Source organism: Nipponia nippon, unplaced genomic scaffold (genome assembly GCF_047370975.1).
Source record: "Nipponia nippon isolate SJK-2023a ecotype South Korea unplaced genomic scaffold, ASM4737097v1 scaffold_37, whole genome shotgun sequence".
In the NCBI taxonomy this organism is placed as follows: domain Eukaryota; kingdom Metazoa; phylum Chordata; class Aves; order Pelecaniformes; family Threskiornithidae; genus Nipponia; species Nipponia nippon.
In genome coordinates this window covers 1,211,501-1,231,773 of record NW_028262355.1, presented here as the reverse complement: position 1 = coordinate 1,231,773, position 20,273 = coordinate 1,211,501, and the positions used below count along the sequence as shown (strand labels likewise).

The 20,273-nt window shown below is 40.8% G+C and overlaps 1 protein-coding gene across 2 annotated transcripts in view; it reads right to left on the bottom strand.

Moving 5' to 3' along the window:
* DCC (DCC netrin 1 receptor) overlaps window positions 1–20,273 on the bottom strand; it is a 606,037-nt gene that overhangs the window by 53,304 nt on the left and 532,460 nt on the right. For both annotated transcript variants that reach the window (XM_087772741.1, XM_087772742.1), the window contains exons 18-21: window positions 16,890–17,028; window positions 12,779–12,886; window positions 9,756–9,950; window positions 4,651–4,683 (exon numbers count right to left, since the gene is read on the bottom strand). In XM_087772741.1, the coding sequence (XP_087628867.1) occupies window positions 4,651–4,683; window positions 9,756–9,950; window positions 12,779–12,886; window positions 16,890–17,028 (475 nt within the window). The remainder of the gene's footprint in view (window positions 1–4,650; window positions 4,684–9,755; window positions 9,951–12,778; window positions 12,887–16,889; window positions 17,029–20,273) is intronic.

Sequence of the window (20,273 nt, the reverse complement as noted above, 5' to 3'; positions counted from 1 at the left end):
AATAATCCAACATGGCAAAGGTTGAACTGCAGAAAGCTGAATTCCAGGCATGACCAGACCGTGCTTCAAACCCTCTTGCTCTGAAAGCTGAATCAAGTGGTGCGCTGTTAAACTCATGAGATGCAGAACATGAAGGTGCGAAATAGCAGGTGTGTGGGCAAGTACCCAGCCTTCATCCCCTGTTCAGGAGATGCAAAGTCCCCCGGCATCACTTGGAAACCCTTCCATGTGCCTCCGGACTGGATGCAAACCAATGCAGACCACCATTTTCCTCAGGATTTGAAAACAAAAGCTGTGGATTTGTGTCTCCGATGATCTTCTCCACGGGCTTTTTGTGGAGGCTGGGTATGGTCGCTGGCCCTGCTCTGGGCATGGGGACCAAGAGTCCTCCCACTGGCCTCACCATGGCAAGTAAACATTAAATCTGAACTTGTAAATATCCAGTTTATGCTTTAAAAAGAGTAATGTCATATAAAAAAAAAAATCGTACCTGTATTCCAAATGTAACAGTTTTCCATAGTGATATACAAATTTATCTAGGTAGTTTATATGACCCATTTCATGGGAGGTACGTTTTCAGAAAACAATTGAACAATCAAAATGTATTGAAATTTGCTAAGATAAGGAGAAACATTTGTTCAAAATTGTGTACGTTTCCTTTTATCAAAATTTACAGGGGATGTCATAAAACATTTGTAATCCAAAAGCAGAAATCAGCTTTTTTGCTCTTGCAGAGATCTAATTCCGATGGCAACACATAACTGTTGAGAAGTCCTATATTGACAAAATACGGAATAAAGAATTTAATATTGTTTTATCAAATGGAAATGGGGGCAAGATAAAACACAATGAATTAATCTCTTCTTTGCCCAGCTAGCCTCATTTTTCAGATGAAAATCATAAATAGAGTTTTTTAGACTCCAGGAAGCTTCTACCACAGCTCATCTGAAAGCAGCTTGCCTTATCCCACATGCATAAGGTTTGTGACAAAAACTCTCTCTTGAGCATCTGAAACTGTATTTTTATTCTTACTTCTGTATTACCATTTTTACTACCTTTGAATACGCCCTGCTCTACCAGTTGCATACAGGCAAAATAAAATTCTGAAAGGAAGCTGACACATTCATGGGCTTGGCACCCACTTCAGATTTAAGGGCTCTCTTGGGCAATGTGTGATTTGATTCTCTAGATGCCAATCGATGCTCCTCTTCTTGCCCTTCGGACACCAGAGTTTGCACCTTGGGAGCATTATTTGCATTTCATCAACAGGATTTCTCATTCTCTGTCAGACCAAAGCTTCCACAGGACGGGATGGGATGGGCTCAACTGTCCGTCGCTCATGGGCAAGAATGAAGTAACGGAGGTGAGGTATCTCCTGCCTCCTTCCTCTTCTCAGCGGTAGCCCCTTCTTGCAGCGACTGGTCTCTGCTCTCCCAGGGAGTTGCAGCAACAAGGAGCACATTTACCCTGACCAAGAAACCTTTGAAATTCTCCCTAAACTCTCCTCCCTGTCTCCTTTTCTGCACCTAAGGATGGCAGCAGTTGTACCGTCCCTTCTAGCTGACCCCGCATCTGGGATCTTCAAAGCTCCACACCTCATGCCCTGAAGCCTCAGTGTCTCTGCCCAAACCCCCTCGCATGTCCCATGCCCTCCAACGCTGCTTTGCTGCCACGTAAGGGAATTTTGCTTCCTGAACTCAGGAACCACGAGCCAGCGTTTGAGACATATGACCTAACAGAGTTAATTCATGTCACTCAATAAGAATTGCATTTGTGGCGGAGATGGCCCTAAGGGCCTTGTCCAAAGCACAGAGTAATTTAAAAGGCTCCCGCTGACTTCAAGAGGCATTGGTTCAGGATGATTAACGAATTAGCTTTGATGATTTCTAAGGCAAATGAGCTTTTAGAAACTTTGACTTTGTTTGTTTTAATGCTTGTGCTTGGAGTACAGTGACAGCGAGACCTGGCCTCGTCGACTTGTCTTTAACAGAGTTGCCTAAAGATCAAGTAAACGCAAGCAAAGACCTCAGACTTCATCTTATTAGAATTCATCATTGAGGTCATGTAAAAATGAGAACCGAATTTAGATATCAACAAGCCTATAGAAGATACAACGAAAGGCTGAGAATTTCTCCTGCTTATATACTACAGTCCTAAAGAATGAAAACGCAGTGTATTGCAACTACCCAGGCGAAAGACAGTATTTATGTACTAGGAGCGACTGTCTGCGTTTAACTCATGCTCTGCATACCTGCTGTCTGCTAAAGCCACGCTAACCTCATTTCATTTTTCTAAGTTATTCAACTCAAATCAAATCCAAAAACCTCACCGTACCTGAAGCAATGGGGGAATTCACAGGCTACGGTGGCAATCCCAACACACAGTTACCACCCTGGGGATACGCTTCAGCCAGACCTCACGCTGCAAGTAGTTACATGAGACTGGTTGAAACCTTTCCTGTTTTCAAGTCTATGCAGAGTACCGTTCACTAAATAGGTTGCAAACACTGTTCACGCTGTACAAGACCAATGAATTATTCTGGTGACAGTTTTTCCGTAGCAATGAAAACCCTAACCAGGGGCACAGCATTCCCAGAAGAACACGATGTACAAAAGGAGAACGACCCAGACTTCTTTTTTTCTGCGGTAGTTTGAGGAATATGTATTCACCCACCATATACAGCATAGCTGCACTTAATCTGTCATGCTTATTTACATCTCCCCATTAACTACATAAACTACAGCACAAGGTGGGATGGGCAGGTCTCTCTGCAGAGGATCTGATTCTTTATATCCTTGTGATGGACTTAAGTTCACCACTCTACAGAACATAAAAACGCTTTTCCACATTTCCTATATTGTTTTTTTCTCCCATAAAGCATCGCAAAACTAGTAAGTAGAGCATGCAACAAATTCTGGATTTTCTGCAGTGCTACATGGAAAGCAGCAAGCAGAAACTCAGGAACGAGCCTAACACTGCTTTCACAGATATCTGCCTCACAAGCAGAAGATGTGGGACAAGAATTGAGAAAGAATGGACCGTGTCTACAGGAGTGGGTGTCCTATGATAGCTACAGCAGGTTATGCCTGGCAGCCTGCTGTGGCTTTGGTGTTGGCTTTGCCAATGGAAACCACAACCAGCGGAGCAGGCAGATGCTCCACATGCTACGCCATGAGATCCGTTAAACAGCCTACAGCATGGCCATACAGCCATACAGTTATGCTGAAACAGCAACACGCTCAGCGAAGAACGAAAACACAAACTCTACCTTCCATCCAGCCTTACTTTTTTTCCCTTTTTTTTTTTTTAAACTGAACTTGACACTTTTTCAGTCCTGCTTACCAGGCGAAACCTTGCACTGAAGCCTCTCCTAGATTTTCCAAACCTGCCTGAAAACATTTTAAATGTAAATTTGAGAAAAATATACTGACAATTTACTTTCAGGCTTCTTTGTAACCTAACACTTTTACCCTTTAAAAATAGTTTTTATCTATTCAAATCTGACATTTTCAATTTGTGTGTACCGTGGTGCAAAAAATCATACTGAGTGAAAATAGCTTTTAATTTTATGATTTGTATACTTCTACTTCTTTCAGCAAATCATATGCTGAAATCAGAGGGTGATTCCAAAACTGACTGAGAGCGGGTCTTTCCTGCTGCGAGATTATATGTGGTACCTGGTACAAGGTAAAATCCTAGTGAAGAAACATGCTCTGGGTAAGCTCCAGGGATGCTCCAGGTCAAAGTAAAACCTATGAAAGGGCCTAGAGTTGACTTTGATCTTCTAAATAATGCTTTCTTGTCTTCCCTAGGAATTACCTATTGCCGGTTAACTCAACTCACCAAATTGGAGTAAGACCGTAGCTGTTAAGCGAAGCCAGGGATTTGAGATTTACACCTCACTTTGCCTTTTAAACCAGTGTGAAGTGAGAGTTCAAATCCAAATGAACCTCCCAAGATCAAGCCTGAGTTTTCCAAGTGTTACCGTGACTGTTTGCTTGGGCAGATGTCACGTAAATGTACAATGCTGCAGCAATAATTGCGAGAAATACGTAGGAATAAATAGGTCGAAAGAGAAAAAAGGAAAAAAAAAATATCTTAGCAACAGATTTCACAAGTATTGGGAAGAAGATAGGAGCAGAGAAGCTGTGACTAATCAGACGTATATTCGTATTTGGAAAACGTAATAATAATGCCTTGAAAAGTTGACTAAACTTTGCTATTATTAAACAGGAGCTGCTGGTTTGAGAGAAAAGATGATATATGATTTCTCAACGTGAGGCTTTTGAACTTTAATCTATAACCCATGAAAGGGTGCAAGAGGAGCCTGGAAATTATGCTGAGCTTAATTATACTTAATGTGAATTATTCAGAAGTGCAGCAGAGAGACTAAAAATTTATTTCATACAAAGAAGCTTGACATTTTAATTGGTCCTTCAGAAAAGAGACAAAACAATTTCCTCTCCCGAAAATTTACATCTTTCCCATCAAAGCAGCAGCCTCAGCCGAGCAGAACTTCATTAACAAGATTAATTATCACGCCCGCGTCTGCCTCATCAGGTGTGCAGCCCAGGTGAAAGAAGCCCGGCCCCCTCCCCGGCACGCGCCCGAGGCTCCGGCAGAAAAGGCGACAGATTGAGGGCACCGTACCTTGGTCATTAGCCATTTTGTCAGGGTGCTCGACTGCAAGAAAAAGACAATGTCATTAGAGGCTGACAGCTCCTGGCAGGCAAGCCGACGCATCGCATCAACTGTTGGGTTAGCGGGTCGGCGCAGCGCGGTGCTGCCTTCCCGCACCGGGGCCGGGTGGTGCAGGAGGACAGGATGAGTTTTACCGTTCCCCTTTGCAGAGAGATCCTGGAGAACTGAGAGGACAAACACAGAGTCACAGAACCGTAGAATCGCAGAATATCTCGAGTTGGTAGGGACCCATGAGGATCACTAAGTCCAACTCCCTGCTCCTCGCAGGACTACCTAAAACTAAAGCATATGGCTAAGAGCATCGTCCAGAGGCTCCCTGAACTCTGAACGCACGTTGAACCTCGCCTTATATCAGACATTTTCACCAAGTTCTTCCAAATGCGAAACCTTTACCGCAGCATTTTGTAATTCTCTTGTTCTTTTTCAGTATGATCTGGGAACTTTAATTAAGCAAGAAGGGAAAGAGAGAGAGATGCTGCTTCTTTAAATAATTACAGTCACATCACCTACAAGTTGAAAGCTCAGTCTGACTTATATTATCAGTGTTTCAGCTTTTTACAAAGGGGCTTAAAACTATTTACATGTTTTTGCATAATAATCATAAAAGATAGCGTGATCTGAAGTGCACCAGACAAGGCTTCAAAATTCAATAGATATATTAAAAGCTTTCCTGCACAGCTACAACTTCTGACTATTTATGATATGGCTGAGGGAATTAAACTTTCCTTGGATTCATAAGTAGCTACCATCATAGAGCATTAACCAGTCCTCTGCTTAATAAATTATGCAGGAATCTTAAGTACAGGAAACTGGGGGGAAAAGAAGTGATTTGGCACATGAATCTGGAAGTCAAATAACCACTGCCTGCAGGTGCAGAGCACGCTGCTCACCTCGGTGCTAAAATCACAACAAAACCTCCTCTAGATCACGGCATCACGCTAGGAACAAATGGAGGCACTGAACTAGCAGTCATTTACATTTACAGACACATCTATGCCTGTGGCAGAGGGTGAAGAGCTCCTTCGATGACCCCCAAACCCTCAGTTAATTTTTTTTTTCCCCCTCCTGGACTTTTTCACATGGATGCAGAGAAGCAGGGGACGTGGAGCACATTGCCTCAAACTTTCTAGAAATCTGTGAGCCTGCGCTTCCCTGCTGAGCCGTACCTGGGTTATCACCTTTCCCAAACGTATTCATGAAAACATGAAACCTTGCTCGTGACTGCAGTTACCTGCGTCCGAGCGCTGATGCCACTTAGACGCTGCCCTGGCACCGTTCGGTGTTTGCTGCCTTCTCCGGGCAACGAAGGAGGCGAAACCTATGACATCTCCAGCGCCATGAAACACTGCAGCCCGGGTGGGTAATATCTGCTTCTGGCAGGTCATGGGGGTTCCCGTTTGGTGCCGGTTATGAACTGGGACGCGCTGTTGAACCACGACGCCAAGGCAGCATTAGAGGGCACTGCAGTGCTAGAAATGCTGCCCCACACCATCCATGCCAAAAAGGGGGGATCAAGGAGGGGGGAGCGGCATCATCTGCGATTTCAGGGCTCTTTTAGAAATGGTTCAGTGGCAACTTTTAATCTGGTGTCCTCTAGAAAGCCCATGGATACAGTTTTCCTTGCTCATCTTAGGGTGATGGGAATATCTGAGACCATACTGAAGCTCAGACCTCTTCCTCCCTCTCTCCCCTTCTTTCCACTCACCCCTTTAAAAACACATCCGATCCAGTGTTTTATTCATGCTTGACCTTACGTCTATAACTGCATTAACAGGCAACTTTTTTCAGTTTATATGCATTGATGTAATGTTTTCTGTGATTCCGATAAGCAGAACACTACTCCTTAATTTTCTGTAATTAAAGGAGCTCAGTACTCAAGGAAGGTCTGTAAATGCTGGCTGAAATCCAGAACAGGTACGGCTGAGCAGAAGAAAGCATAAGCACATTTAGTAAGTGCAGTTCTGAGATTTGCTTGTTTCTGTAACAGACGAAAAAAAAAAATCACTGACAAGTTATTTAAAAGATTGAGGAAATCCTTCTTCCCGTCTGTCACTGGTTCATTCGTTCACTCTTTAGTTGTCACGTTTGAATGGCCGTGGAAAAAAAATTTCAGACTATTTTTTTACTTCTTCAATGTAATAAATTTCTGAAAATTCATATGCCATGAAAGTAATGTAAGGTCGAGAGTTGGAATTTAACTTCAGGGGCAATCCGTGACAATACACTGCGAAAGGCTGCAAAATACACACACCATTCGGGCACTCTCTGCTTCTTTTCCATATACACATATATGTGTATACATAATATTTACTAAAGTCATCCAGAGTCAGTAAGGAGTAAGAAAAACCCTAGGAAGGACCTCAAATTTTGGCCCAAACTAGATAACAAAAATAAGTGGGATGTTCAATCACATTTTATCCTTCTATTCCAGGACCCTAAGAATGCGTGTATCCGATTCTTCATGCTTTAAGTGATAAATTTAACCAGCCAGAGCATAAAATAGCAGATCCTCAACTGATGTAAACTGTCGTAGATTGATTGAAGTTCACGGTGTAACAACAATTTACATAAGCTAAGGCTTTGCCCATTTGCCTGTATATTATCATCAGTGGAGCTGAGGTGGAGGAATATAAACTCATTGCTCCGTGGTAGCGTTATTTACTACTAAACATATCTCTTTCTCACAGATCACTACGTTTTCATTAGGAAAGGGAAGTCACTACAAATACTCGCATCGCAATTACAACACAAGTAATGGCTTGGTTTCCTTGGGGAAGCTTTATGTGCTATAATATATGAAACAAGACAGCAGGTGACTTCGTGGATCTTTGATGCTTGTTTAGTTCCTCGTGATTTAAAACTCCCTCTGATCAGGACATAGATTTGCCATCGGAGCACACGTTACCGTATGGCACATACACATCTTCTGTTCGTAATCATTAAGGGCAGGAAACCAACATTTTTGCATAATTCAGAATGCACTCAAGACTTCAGAAAGTCTTTTCACCTCAAGTGTAGTGATAGATTTGTCAAAAAAACAGTTGAATATTATTGAACATGACATATTTAGGGTGGATATCATTAAGTATTCATGGCAGGGTATTAGACATAGTCCTTGTAGGCTATTACAAGATGTAACAAAAGTGTAAATTCATCTTTTTGGTATCTGTTGATGCTGTCTGATCTAGAATTCATTTCCCAAATGAGTTTTATGGTACTTTGTGTAAACATTACAAAGTAGGTGATATCAAGTGCATTAATCTTTTGGTTTAGTTAGATATCTGGGTCTCCGTGTCTTCTCATATCTCATTAGTCTGCGGTTATTATATTTTGATGCCTTGACTCGTTTTAAACTCAGTCTAATAGACTACTTCTGCTTGGCACAAATTGTGAGCATGAAATTAAGTTGGCACCATCCTCTTGATAGAGATGAAGCACCCGCAAAGTGCTATCTCTTCACATTTCATGGCAGTGGAGAATGAATAATCAGGATCTTACCAATAATTCATTCAAAGTGAAACATGACTTGGACAAGTCAGTCCTGCAAACCTGGGCAGGCGGTGATAAGCTGAGAACAAATTGATACGATTTTTCTTTTTATTTTTTTCCTGACTCTTGCTAATTCATGAGAACTGTTGTATGAGGCTTTTCACTGCCGGTCGACAGCATGCTTTAGAGACACTGATATCAGTGAAGGAAAAAGGGCAAGCTCTCTGCCAGTGCTGCTGAGGACACTGGCTCATTCATTGAAATCCTTCCTTAATGGCCGAAAACGGAGTTTCCCCTCCTTCCCTCAGAGGCAGCAGAAAAATTTGCTGTTCACACAAAGGTTTGCTGAAAGACAACTTCAAATACAAGCTCTCGCCAAACAAGCAAGCAAATCCCCCAAAGGGAATGCTGCGGGGTTGTGTGTCACCCCTTGTCTGCAGTCATTTGGCTTGGCTTTTGTACAGTTCATGTTAAATGAAGTCGCTTGTCATCGATTAAAAAGAGGCTTGAGGGTGACCGCTAATTCCAAGCCTCTCAGGCACAGGTTTGAGTCTGAATTGCCCTAATTTCCCTCCAGTCGTGACTTCTCAGGCCCAGCCCACGCCCAGTTTCAATTACCTTCTGCCAAGATGTTATTTTTATATACAAATCCCCGGATTTTCTCCAGAGAAGACACAGCGATAAAGTGCTCTCTCATACGCCACGCTTCTTTCCTGGAACAGGTTCGCTGTTTATGTCATTTGAGTTTTTCATTAATTATCCATCTTTTTAAAAGTAATTTCATACCTTTGTGCAAATGAATGAGTGACAGTTAAAAATACAAGGAGCAGAGCTGCGGCAAGTGCCCTGCTTCCCACTCACGGTAATATTGCTTACATCTTCATAACTAATAATTTCTGGGTAGATCATGTCAGGGCTTCACACAGACAGGCAGCAGGGAAGAGGAATATCTTTCTTAATTTGAAATTGAGTCTGATACAAGTGCAGTCCTTTGCTCTTACAAGCACGTTGGTGCTGAAATAACCAGCCAAAAAAAATGGGTGCCCCCTGTTTTGCCCTCTCCTTCTCATGGGTCACTACGGGAGAGGGATCAGGTATTAATTAGCCTGTTAATAACAGGTAGTGAAAAATATCTGGAACAACTTTCCCCATGCAAAGACAAGTTGCATCTCAGTTTGCTGAGATTTTTAATCACAATTTTGCATGCCTGCTCTGTTGACAGGAGTGAGTCATTACAGGTTCCTACAGTCACCAGAGGATCCAAAATGAGAAGGGACCTCCCTAGAGAAATCCAGTCAGATCCAATTAGCTTTATTATTGATGGTAGAAAGTTAGGTGGTGGCAGAGTGCTTTCCCCCAGCTGATTGAATTTAAAAATACAGTTACTGCCTCATTATGTGGTTTACTTTTGTCAACTACTGTATGTAGCACTTTGCTTTTATCTCTCAGTAATAGTTTCAAGTAGTAGGATCTCTTCTGGCTGACATGGAATTAATTGCAAAGCTCCTACAGAGGCATTAGAAAATTCTATGTATCATTAATATCCAGATGACACAGATCCAAACCTTTCAGCGTCCGGAAGAAAATAGGATCGGAGAGGGGCCCCACTCCCTTGGCGTTGCGAGCTTGGATTCTGAAGTAGTAGACGGTGTCCAGGTTGAGGTCTGTGATCTGGTGGGTGAGCCGGTCGCCGCTGATGGACTCCATAATCCAGTCATCAATTGGAGCATTCTTGTCCAAAGTATAGAAGAGGATGTAAGCTGAATAAACACAGTCTCTCAGTTAGTACTGCAATCAAATTTTAACGTGCTTCCGTTATGAAAGACATATAAAAATCAGATTTCTTCAAAATCAGGGTTTTCTTTTCAAAAGCAGTGATGGCAGGTCTCCAGTCAAAATAGGTTTGAGGAATGTTATGACAACACACATTTGTCTATTTTTAGAAGAAAACCACAATTACAGTATTCACTGTAAGAAATATAGATTTAACAAATATGAAAATAGGCAGCACGCATTGAAAGGCTGTTACAAGTGCATTTCTCAAATTCAGGTGCACCATTCAGTCTGGTAGCCGCCATAAACCATCCGATGTCAGTCTTTAGTGTCTCAGTGCTGAAATAAAACTAAATGGCATTAATGATACACATCAATGTACCTTGTGCTTATGGGAAGCCATGCAATATTTCTTGGCAACTATAAGGGAAAGTATTTTGGGGAAAAGAATGAAGAATTAAAAATTTTGGTAGCTTAAGAGTACTACAATAACGACTTACCACTGAATAAAACTTAAAAGTTTTAGAACTTAGAGAGTAGAAGTATCATAGAATCATAGACTCCTAGAATACCAGGTTGGAAGGGACCTCAAGGATCATCTGGTCCAACCTTTCTAGGCAAGAGCACAGTCTAGACGAGATGGCCCAGTGCAGTACCAGTGTTAGGAAATGATAATAGTCTGTAGGAATTACCTTGCCAGCAAATGAAATTTTGGGAAGAAGAAAAAAGCCTGGATCAAAGGCTGAGAAGTCTGGCATACCCTCTGTGCCGACCCAGCCTCAGCTGGGGACCTGCAACACCAGCCTCTGCCTGAATTTGAAAACATTTTCTTTTTTTTTCCCCCTTTCTTTTTCTTTCTTTTTTTTTCCCTGGCAAATTAATCATACGCAAAAAAAAACCCCACTCTAAGTCCAGTCTTAAGTACCGTGCTGCAGGAGTGAGCTACTGGAGCAGAGAGAGACCGAGCAGGTCTTCTGGACTTCATCTTTGTGCCTGGATCCAAAGTTAGTACAAAATTGGTGTAAGCCTTATTATTGCTATTTCCCTATTCTTTTCTGAAACAAAGATGCAGTGTTAGGATGGAAATGATATGTTTTTGTGTTGGGTTTTTTTTTTTTTTTGCTTGTTTTATATTATGGGATTTTATTTAGAGGCTTGTAGTTTAGGGTTACTAAAGCAGTTTCTCTGACCACGACATTTGAATTAATACATATAAAGTTACGAAAATATAGATATGTTTCTCAAATTAACACCAATACACGTGCTCAAGCATTTGTAGGGACAGAGATTTGGTTGTTGGGGACATCTCTGCTCTCCACAAGGAGTTGTTCCCTCTGCTTGATACCTCTAAGAAACATTTGACCACATACGCAGTAAAAAATCCCTGTGAGAGTCATTCTTCAACCAAGTGCTACAAGAAAGACGTTTGTGCATGGACGGCAGGGGACTCAGCCTGCTCACAGGTCTGAATGCTGCTGTCAATGGAAAATCTCTATAAAAGTTGCTACCATGGAGTCATTTCGCACCTTGGAAGTCAGGAAAGCTTTTATTTATATCACAGGGAATCGGGACCATTAGCACTCATTTCAGTGCGTTGTCCACCAGAATGACCGTTTCTTCTCTCTAATGGCTAAATTAGGTTAAACTGAGCCATTTCATCAAAACATCCTACTTTGGGCCACGGTCACGGATTGTAAAGTGCCGATGACAATGCAGAGTGAAATTATACACAGTTACGCAAGTCTAACCTAGGAATTGTTGTTTCTGGGTGATGTCCACATGGAAATACATCCTTATTTTATTGGTAACATAAAGTGGGATACTTTCCTGGTGTAACTCACAGCAGCCCATCTGATGCCAGTGAAGCCCTGCTGAGTTACAACTGTTCAGATCTGACCCAGTGCTCTTCACTGCTAATGGCTCACACGGGACTTCGTTCTGAAGCATTCTTCCTCTTACTTTGATATTACTCAATGCTTCAGCAGCATGTTGCTGGGATTACCGGCAGTAACGGTGACGTAGGCGCGCTTTCTCCCATGAATATATGTTGCAGAACGGGTCTAACCCAACTGTTTGTAGTAGCGCGAACATAATGTGCACGTTTTTGAAGATGAGCAATATTTCTCCTAATAATTATATGCCTCTGAGATGTCTATTAGCAGACTAAAATGATCATTTAAATGCAAAATCTCAGATAGAACTCTACTATATTTTTCAAACTAAATTATCATTAAGGTTTGTAATGGATTTCTTAATTAGGCACTAAGGTTACACGCAATATTTTGGAAAATAAAATCTGTCATTGTGAAGCATCTATTAAGTTCAGTTCTTGTCAGTCAATATTAGGGTTTTTCTCCTGATCATCATTGCCTTAAATTGTTATTGTAAAGTTAAACATCTACCAGTAAATTCTCCCATTATGTGCTGCACTGAGCAACCTATCATTATGTATATTATGTATTGCATTATTGCCAAACAAAGTACTTATTATTAGTCATTTCTAATTATCACTGAGCAGCACGTACCACAAAACCTTTGCTTAGAGTGCTGCGTTTTTAAACTTGTATTACTGCTCTTAGCATTTAAAAATAAAAGATTTACATCCTCCGAGTTCTAGATCTTGCAGTATTCCTAACATTGCCTTGCATCCTAGACCAAGTTGGCTGATAAAAGTAACAGAATATAAAATTACGTCAGATCAAATAGCATTCTAGAAAAAAAACAGAGACGTTTCCACAGAACATAGGGAATGAAAGCGGCAAATGATCAGAATGGCAAAATAAAAAGGAGAATGCAGGATAATGTAAATGTTTACCAGTAATTTTTCCATTGGCATCCAACGGCGGCTGCCAGCTGACAATGACGGCCCGGGGCTTCCCTTCCCGGGTAATGACTGTCAAATCCTTGGGAGCAGAGGTTGGAGCTGAAAATAGTGAAAATAATTGAAAACAGAAATTATTCACCTTCTTTTGAATTCCTTACACACCGTAGCAGGCATGAACTACTCAGTAGGCATTTACTGTTTCCTTAGATCCTTTCAAATGCGAGCGTCCGTAGATGCATTTCAAACATGTAACATGCGATTGGTCGAGAAGTGGTATTTTAATAGCGGCAATTGTACAAAACACTGCGTGTGGATACGTTAGGATTTGGTGGACCGCTCTTCTCCTCCTACTGCTAATATTGGTCCTTACAGATAAACAACCACCAAGGTATCCAAGAACAACTAATATACTCTGGGAGCCCTACACATTGAATAGCAGCAATAATATTCTGGCTTCTCTATTAGGAAGATTTGTAGATATGTACCTGTATAAAACAAATATAATTGTGTATATTCATTAAATATATGCTGAGCTCGGGACATTTTAGACATGATAGAAAATTCTTAGCTTTTCTATTTCCACTGCATTTAAGCCAGAAGGTTGGATTTCTGAACCTGCAGTGTCTGCTTTGCACCCTGCTTTACTAATGCCATGAGGTCTTGCGCAGTGTCTCAGATATTTTAAAATCATATCCTAAGAGGAGAAAGGAAAAATGGGCAATTATTAAAAAATAGTTAAGAGAGAGGAGTAATATATTGGCACTGAGCTCATTCTTGGTTTACTTGGTTTTGATACAGGCTGTTGACGACTTAGAGCGTATAGATAGCATAACAGCATGGAGAACACAGTGTACGGGCATCGCATCATCTGTGTCCTACCCATACGGCCGCTAAACAACTTTCTTGAATGTTTGAAGAACTGCTCCAAAGTCACTTTAGGAGGTAAAGCTTTAAAAATCTGTTGGATCATGCTGAGCTAAACCAGCCTGATCTAAAGCACAGACACAAATCTTCAGGGTGACGAACATTCAATGATCTTCAACGACAAGAAGGAAAGGAAGAGCCAGCTGCCGTACAGGCTCTGGTCACAAGGAACTGATCCCTTTGAAATAAGACCGAGCAGATGGTCTCATGGTATTTGCATCCATTGAACTTTTTAAAAGTGGGATCCAGAAAGCAAACAAGAAATCTGTACGCAGAGAAGAAAAGTTTCTTTACCATTGTCCTATTATTAAATAGGTGACTACTCGTCAGCCGATGTTCTTTGCGGCAGATTTGTGGTGGATTATCTCTTTGCTATATATGCTAGAACAACACGTTCAGTCTGGGGTGTCCAGAGTGTTTCACTTTAGTCTTGTGACATTAGCTGCTCCTCACTGGAAGCCTCTTTCTGAGCCTGAAGCCGGCAGGCCACAACACAAGCTCACAGATCTTTGAGAAGTCTCTTAATCCTCGGCAATGCCCAGCATGACGTGAGCTTCCACACTGCTAGGGAAGTCTGCATTATTGTTATTCTCATTATTGCTGATTATTATTATGGTGATGATGATTACTAGTAGTATTATTATGGCTTGAGAGGGTTGTGTTGCATTTAAAAGCTATTCAGCTTATAGCCAGCTTGGGACACTGGTTCATCAGTTTGAAGTACTAGAAGAAACATCTTGGACTGCCTTGCTACTTCAGGGAACTGCAAGAGATAACCCTTTTCATAAACAAATCACCCTTGATTTTAAAACTAAAATTTTCCTTCTCTTTACTTTTGCTAAGCCTATTCTGCAGTATTCTCCAACTTCACATAAATGTATTTCAACCAAAGTGCATCCATCTCTCTGTATGCAAACAGCATCTTTCTCTTAAATACTGTTTTCCCTTTTCTGATATTAACCCTTTTTGACGCGTTTTCATGAACTAACCCTTTCCCTTCCTAGGCTTTCTGTCTTTTATGAGGTTAAAATAGCAAAGCTCGTAAGCCCCTTTCTGTAACATTGGCTTTCCATGCTGGTGATTACCATGTGAGTCCCGCTGAGCGGCTGAAGTTGAGCTCTGCTTTCAGCAGATTGTGAACATAAGATATCATGAGAAAAATCAAAGCTTTAGATGTTTCCCTTAGCACTCATTAACACCCCTCATATCAGTAAGACTTGTGTAGGCAGATCTGGGGATGGAACTTGGCTCTGAGAGTTGCTTTTGAATTATGGGCATAACAACTCTCCCTAGCCATGACAGTAATCTCCAGTGAATTCTGTATCGATGCTGATATGTACGTTCTTTAATATCATTACGGGAAATTCAACATGCGGAATGGGTACAAAACAGGCAATAAAGATCAGCGGTGCAGGATGCCCTTAATTAACAGAGCTGCTCCATCAAGCTCAGATAATTGCATTGCAATCACATGGGAAAATCTAAGGACACATATATTCCCTCTTATTTTCCCTTTGTTAATTAACTGGCGTGTACTGTGGTTTTCATTTAAAAAAAAAAAACAACAAAACAACAAATCAATATTTACCAGCAGACTTCATTTGGTATCTGCTGGTAGAAACTGATTTGTAATGGCACCTAGAGTGTTTTCAAGGCCACTAGTCACCCTCAGGAAAATATAGCATGTACTATACTACATTGGTGTCCAAATGTCCATATTGCTGTCTACAATAGATGAAGAAGAAAAATATTTTAAGCAAAACCGTAGCCACTCTTATCTATGGACTAGGGACTATAGCAAGATATATAGGCGATCATAAAGGCTGTGGAAAATCTAGTAGTTCTGCAGTATACAGCCTCATGCAGTTCAGTGCGGTTATTTAAAAGCAAATCTACTTGGGATTTTCAAGAGAGGGGCTCAATATCTTATTCTAAAAGAAATGCAAATTTAATGGAAGACCCTACCGTTGTTTCAAGTCAGCCTAGGGATCAGGATACGTGCTTCCATTAACACCTATGTGATAACTAGAAGTAAAACCCAGGTATACTATTTCCCTACTGCAGTTAATTGAAGGCACACAAAAGGGAAAGAAACAAATACGTTTTGGAGAAGATGTTCTTATCTGCAGAGATCGCTACGTCTCCATCCCTCTTCAAGTATTTTTATCCCACTGAACTAGGGTTACATATAATATGTATCTGGTGTCTGTTATCAAAACTGCATTTAGTTCCCTTCAGAATCTGAAGTATCTTTCAGGTCATGGCTTCCTGCTTGGAAAATACCACTCAAATGCTTGAGAAGAGCAGCTAAATGAAGCCTTCAAAGTGTATTTGTTTATTATAAGCATATCGTTAATCTTCACCATGGCTGCTTGCTGGAAATGAAAAACAGATGTATAAAAACACTGAGCATAGGAATGATGCCTTACCAAACTGTCAGCAGGGCATTTATACAAGTCAACATTTTGCACAGGGTAGATAATTGTGTCTTTACAATAAATAATGTGCAAGCTGAAAAGACTGCTCACTTGACTTTTTTTTTTATTTTCCCCTGTTTCTGTCTCTGTCTCTAATTTTGCACACATGGTTTCAGTCGCTGCAACTCTGACTGATGGGTTGGTCACCAGCACGGTGCACAGCAAAAAGCTAAAAATGTGTCCACATAGTATTACAATCAGACCTGTGGCTGTTCGGTTTCTAAACACACCCCTTTAGTTCTTGAGTCAAGAAGGATTATTAGATAGAAGCAGTCATTGAGTCCTTTTTACTAAGCAGATAAGATGGGAACTCATGACCTTGAGACACGTAGCACTTCACAAGTCAAAATTTTAAAGTAGCAAAATCAGTATCTAATAATAAGACAATCATTTTCTCACCTGATCTTGGGTTTCTTTGAAAAGAGAAAACTATTTTAAAACATTAGCATTAAAAGCCACACATACTCATTATATTATGGGGCAAAGTATTACAGACACGTACTACCATCTCCTAACTTCTTGCAATGACACCAGAGCTCAGTAGAATGACTGCTCTGCTTTGCTACCAATGAAAAAAAGTAAAGAAATACAGTTAATTTGGTATGTATGCTGTCAGTTTATGCAGTTAGGATGAACTTGAACCAGGCTTTTGATGACAAATAAGAAACCAAAGAAAGCCCTTCTAGCGTCTCTTGCCGTACCTGCTTCATAGGTGGTGGCGTGCGCGGTCATGCTCCAGGTGCTGGACCGCCGACCTTTGGTGACCATGACGGAGAACTCGTACATGGTGTTTGGCTTCAGGCCTATCACGGTGTGACTCAGAGCGGTCGTATCTGCCGACTGCAAAGAGATGGAGTGGAGAATGTCTTTAAAGCCACTCTTTTTGCTGGTAGCCAAGCAAAACGCAGTTACAATGGATTCCTTTTTCAAGCAAAATAGCTCTATCGCTACTGTATACCTTAACGGGAGTATTTTTAGTACCATAAATATGATACTAAACTTGCTGCCTATAATTTAGGCAGTTAAATATATTATTGTGATGCTTTCTTTTTCTCTTTTCCCAGACAAAGCAATTTGCCATGCATTTTTTTCAAATGTAAATTGGAAGCTAACCCTATGTCCTTCATCTATGCCCATACAAGAACAAAAAATAGGAACATTTCCATAACTTAAATGCTCATTTCCAGCCTCTTTGATAGGTTCCTTCTAAAAAAAAAAGTTTTTGATATCTACTGATTTTTAGCAGAGGCTCAGAAAGCATTTTTACCCCTAGAATGGGTCCTGACTAAGGCTTCCCAGTGCCTGGGGTTAACTCATATTGATGATAAAGATCAAAATATGACCCAGGACCCCTGCATAAGGACGCATTTTTGTATTCATAAAACATGCTTTTGCTTGGTTAAATAGAATATGTTTATATATTAGATTATATTTGAAACATATTATTTATCTGCCTCGCTGTGATATGTTATGAACAACGAAAGATGTTGATGTGCATATTAAATTGTTCATTTATTTTTAGCTGATTTAGCTTTTTACCTCAGCCTGCAGTAAGGAACAATTTGAGGCAAACTGCAGTAGTATCAAAGGAGGCAAGTGAGAAGAAAATTATGGGACAAATTGGTGACAACTGAATAAAATCAATTCCCACGCGTTTCAGGGTACAGGGCCTGGTGTGCAATCCTCCAGCATCAACAACTCACAGGCCAGTGAGTCAAAGATGCTGTGCGCTTTTACACATTTATATACCTATGGACCTAGGGTTTACTGAGTAAGGACAACAGAAGTAAGTTTAAAGTTTACTGAGTAAGGACTTTGCATCAGACGACTACCTTGATGTTCCCATTTGGGAAGTGGTTCACAAGAAGGCATCTTGCTGGCATGCATGAGTAATGCCATTCTGATGTTAATCGTGAGACGATTCAAAAATGAATCGACCTTTATTAAAAATGGGACATCAAGTTGCCAGCACACCACAGAATAAAGCAGTAATATTCAAGGGGGAGTGGGAAAAATTTACTTTGCAGAAACATTAATGAATTGGCTATATATGCCTACACGGCACGCTGTTTTTATCACAAGTGCTCTGACAGACATTTTACATGCTACTTAATAGGAAGACTTAATGCAATACCAGATTTTAGCTTCTTCATACACAATCAAAATTCCTAGTTCTTGGAAATCAGCAGTTTTGCAACTTATCTGTACTAGGGGTTTACTCCCGGAGAGAATCTCCCTCTATAAAAAGTCTTACTGAAGCAAAGACAGCACTTACAACCTCCGTGCTCATAAACGACGCAACCAAACTACTCAGCCACTTGCCAAAGGTGGCAAAATCTACCTGCTAGAGTTTAGACAAATTATTCTTTGACTAAAGGCTGGGTTTAAATATGGGGAATAATAATCTTCTCGCCCAGAAAAGATTTTGGAAGAAATGAAATTATTTATGGCATAAAATACTCCTCAGCATGACTGAGGGTAACTAAATCTGATAATTATCACTACGGGAGTGCTCAAATATTACACGTGATCAGGAAAAATGTACATGGATAAAACAAGAGGGTTCGAACCTATTCCTGGATAAAATAGCCTTTAGTGCAACATAAAGACATCGGGTTCTTTTTTGTAAGAAGAAAGTTATTTGTCTCCAGCTGAGTGTTTTTCTTTGACTGTTTTGCTCAACGTTAGCATTTCAATAGTTGCAAATGTCCTTGAAGTTAATATTACATTGAGATGAAGGGGGGTAACTGTAGCAAGTACCTTTAGTACCTGCCTGTTTGGGACAGTTTGTACAAAGTAAAGTTGGCAGGGCAAAGTAAATTTATAAATTTCCAACTTCAATGGGAAAGGCTCAACTTTTCATTATATTAGATTTGATACATGTTTTTGAAGCGATGGGAGACTTTAATGGGAAAATCTCAAAAGAATTGGGAATTCAAAGCCAATGCACAGGCAAGTGCTCTGGGAACCGATGTGTGAGCCTGATCCAAACCCCTCTGAAGAAAATGGAAGCTTTCCCCACTGTTTTCAAAGAATAACATAATAGGGTTTATCTTGTTTTCTTGAAAAAATGTGGTTATTTTAAGAAAGCAGAACCTCTTGAAAGATTTTTGATCATTTCTGCTTCTGGGTGATTGAACTGGGATAAATTAATCAGAGCGGCTCTTTACATGCTGTCCACAAACTGGTCAAACTAGAGGTGATGGCAAAAAAAAAAGGTAATTTCACTCTTGCTCCTCTCCTCTTCAGTCTCCTACTCCTCGACAGCTCCCAAAGCCCTGTGTGGTGGCTCTGCAAGAGATGTCCCCCCGCTCGTTTTAGTAGAAGGACAACGAGCTTGACACCTCCGAGCAGGACATGCTTCTCCTGCGTTATTACAGGGCTATTTTTGATCTTTATTTTTGTCACCCACCATTTTCCACTGCATGCAGCTCAGTAAATGCATTGGGAAAATAGAGAAGATGTTATGATGGACTGTGATTGGCAAAAGATAACGCTGTCTTTTCTGGAGCTTTGATTTCATCACTAGAGCTGCAAACCGCGACTTCTTGTGCTTCCCTGTGCTATATTCCTCATTTTGTTGGGCATGGATATCCATCTCTAAATAGGAGCCAGGTGAAGGTGTGGCATATAAAACATTACAATGCATCATTTTGGCATCCTTAATTACCTACGAGCTTGTTACAACTGCATGAGCATACAATATTTGGGTCTAATATTGCAGATCATCATCTCAGCATCTGAGATTGTCAGAAGTATGGCAGTAGATGTAAAAGCAAGGTATGGGCTCTATAGCTTGTAAAAATGTGCTGTTATTTAAAAGCTTTACAGTGGGTCAGCACCTGCAGCAAAAAGCCAGCTGACTCGAGCCTCCTTGCAGCTAACGTGAACGCAAATCAGGAGTAACGCAACCAAAATCAATAGTTCGCGGCAGCCCGTGGACTCAGGCAAGTGCCAGCGAGCCAAATTCTGATGGAGATACGTAAGAGGAGAGCTGAAAAATCACCATCAGAAAAGAGGCTGAAGGCAAAAGCTTCTCCACCATCATTCCCACTTCTTCCAAAAATTACCTGGGAAAGAGCTCA